Raw genomic sequence first — 3,285 nt, 5'->3', positions numbered from 1 at the left:
CAAGAGTCAGGTTTGAAGGCGATACGACTGTTGTTTCATCCATTGGACTTTAATAATCTTCCACACTCAAGATACGGTACTACATGCTCTAAGTCAAAATTTGGCATTCTGTAAACTGAGCCTAGTTGAGATGGTTAGGTTTCTTGTGATGGAAACAACCCATCAGTGTTCAAGTCCGAGACTATGCACTCGTGCTCGCATTTTTCAGAATTTATTTAGGCTTTCAGGTGATGTTAATTCAGTGGGAGGAGACACTCCCGTCCACTATGAATGTGCATGTGGTGACTTTGTGAGTTGTTGTCTCGGCTCAGTATCTCGGAGGTGCTCATAGGAGTACGGTGTGTATGCGTGCGTTCATAGGGATGCATGTATGTGGACAACTGAGTTAAATGTGCTAAAAATGGCATTTTGGGGGGATTCATTAGCTACGATTAAATGCATTTCTAGGCATTTGAACTGCAAGTGCATGAAAAAGTTGGGTCGAAAAATTACATTTGTGTTTTTGAGTCTATGTTTAGACTTTATACAATAAATAACAAACTTGAGGGTGTCAAGACTCGACTAAGAACATGGACTTATTATTTTTTAATTCCAAAAGATGAAAACAAAGTCTGAAAATATGAAACTTGGCATGGTGCACTCATATGACATCTAGAGACTGGCAGACTGCGGTAAAAAATTGAGAAGGTTTCACAAAAATTATCTTGTACACTGCTTTGAAATATCTTTGAGAATATCAATTAATTTGGAACCATTAAGAAACACCTTCTCAAAAATTTTAAATGACATTTCAATCCTTGAAGGTGCTGAAATATTCGTCCGGCAAAACTAGTCAGTACTCCCTCCGGTCATTTATACTTCGCATATTAGATTTATGTCAAGTCAAACTTTGCAAAGTTTGATCAAATTTATATTAAAAAATATCGCCTTTCATAACGAATTTACCAATATTAAACTACATTTCATAACTATAAATTTGACCGGCAGCAAAGGGATAGGGTACGCCATCGTGGAGGAGCTCGCCGGGTTCGGTGCGAGGGTGCATGCCTGCTCCCGGAACGCGGCGGAGCTGGAGGAGTGCCGACGGCGGTGGGAGGAGAAGGGCCTGCATGTCACCGCCTCCGCCTGCGACGTCTCTGTGCGCGCCGACAGGGAGAGGCTCATGGACACCGTCCGGCAGACCTTCGACGGCAAGCTCGACATACTAGTGAGTTCTATATGTGTCTGTAAACTGTGGATTTTGTGTGTCTTCTGGATTGCTAGCGCCTAGCGATCGGGAGTATGTATATGTATGTACGTAGGTGAACAACGCGGGGCAGCTGCTGGTGAAGCCCACCGCGGAGTGCACCGCGGAGGAGTACTCCAAGGTGATGGCTACCAACCTGGAGTCGAGCTTCCATCTCAGCCAGCTCGCGCGCCCTCTTCTCGTGCGCGCCGGAGGAGGCAGCATCATTAACATGTCCTCCATTGGAGGCTCCATCGGCTTCGTTGGCTCCACCGTCTATGCTATCACAAAAGGTACGTGCTCACTCCATTTCAAGATAAATCTCATATTAGTTTCAGTTTAAGTCAAATTTTGTGAAACTAGATCAGCTTCAAGTTTAAAAATGTTATTACATCATGTATGTAGGTGCAATGAACCAACTGACGAGGAGTTTGGCCACCGAGTGGGCCCCTGACAAGATCCGTGTGAACGGTGTCGCCCCAGGATTTATCACAACCGATATGATTAAAGACGTAAGCAACATAGTACTACCTCTGTTCCAAATTACCTGCCTTAGATTTCTCTAGATACAGAGGTATCTAGCGAAAATCCATTTCTGCACCCGAGCTCATCTGCACCCGCGCCGACGAAAAAAATCAAAACAAATACTAGAAAAATTCAAAAAATTCCAAATAAAATTTGTGTGATAGACATTTTGATGCGTGAGGCCCGCTCCAAATTTCAAGTCATTTGGACATATGAGCAGCTCTCAGCAAAAAAGACAAATTGGGGGTCTGTAAAAATGTTTACTGTTCATGTACTGTTTTGGTCCGATTTGTCTTTTTTGCTGAGAGCTTCTCATATGTCCAAATAACTTGAAATATGGGGCGGGCCTCACGCATCAAATTGTCTACCATACAAATTTTATTTGGAATTTTTTGAATTTGTTTTGAATTTTTTATGAATTTTTTTCTAACCGGGTGCAGATGTGCCTGGGCACCAAAACGCCCTACTCGGTATCTAGTGTTAGATGTATTTGTATTTAGACAAATATAAGACAGGTAATCTAGGACGGAGAGAGTACTGTATAGCCTAATGGAGTAGCAAATGTTTTCTTGTTTATAAACGAGCACCACAGTAATTTTTGACTAGGCCTGGTAAGTTTTTGGTGAGATACTAAGTTCACTTTATCCTAAAAACAAAGTAATGCGTTCACTTTTCTATGCGGAAGTAACGAGTTCACTTTGTACGAGGAGGGACAAGGATTTGGACATCACGGATATTATTTATGGATATATTTGGCCAAAATTGCTACACACACGGACTAACCATTAACAAATTTGTGGATATATTTGGCAGATGGATACGGAGTACCTGGAACAGGAGCTCGCCAAAACCCCGTTGCGGCGGAGTGGCAAGCCAGCTGAGATCGCCTCCGCGGTGGCATATCTGTGCATGCCGGCGGCTTCCTTCATCACCGGGCAGGTCATCTGCGTCGACGGTGGTCGGACCATTAGTGCTTAATTAGTCGTCATCACCGCCACTGCATAAGTTGTTAGCTAATTACTTGGCGAATAAGTAGTAGGTGTGTTGGGAGTAAACAAACATTAGTAAATAAATGATGCCAACTAGGAGTAACAATAACTGCCATCATGTACAGTACATGTATGTATGTGTGTACATGTACGTGTATGTGTAGGGATGAAAACGGAGCGGAAACGGACGGAACTGAGTGCTACCATATTTGTTTTCATATTTTTTTGCAGAAGCAGAAACGAATACAGAAACCCCGGAAATGAATACGAAAATAAATACTACTGGAAACGGACACGGAGCAAATACAAAGTGGATACGGAAACAGAAATAGGCATTGATCGGAATTTAAAAACCCCTTGAATCATACAGAAATACACACAAAAACAAACAAATTCAATGAGTTGTTAACATGGCTACAAAATAATATCATTATGTTAGCAACTTAGCGTAGTATTGTAGTTGTACCGGACAATTGCGTATATGGTCAAGCTGAGTACATATGTGGTAGTAGAAGTTCGGCCTTAGATCCATTCTACTAATTGTGT

At 42.2% G+C, this 3,285-nt stretch overlaps 1 protein-coding gene across 1 annotated transcript; it reads left to right on the top strand.

Annotated features, from left to right (window-relative positions):
- Positions 1-973: 973 nt before the first annotated feature.
- Positions 974-2,728, top strand: LOC123082686 (tropinone reductase homolog At2g29370-like; the record flags this gene model as incomplete). Its single annotated transcript, XM_044504965.1, has 4 exons — positions 974-1,207; positions 1,302-1,518; positions 1,631-1,737; positions 2,564-2,728. Coding segments are annotated over 4 exons (723 nt in total), but the record flags the coding sequence as incomplete, so codon positions are not given.
- Positions 2,729-3,285: the final 557 nt, after the last annotated feature.

The sequence above is a fragment of the Triticum aestivum genome, chromosome 4A (genome assembly GCF_018294505.1).
Source record: "Triticum aestivum cultivar Chinese Spring chromosome 4A, IWGSC CS RefSeq v2.1, whole genome shotgun sequence".
NCBI classification, from domain to species: Eukaryota; Viridiplantae; Streptophyta; class Magnoliopsida; order Poales; family Poaceae; genus Triticum; species Triticum aestivum.
This window is presented reverse-complemented; position numbering and strand designations above follow the sequence as displayed.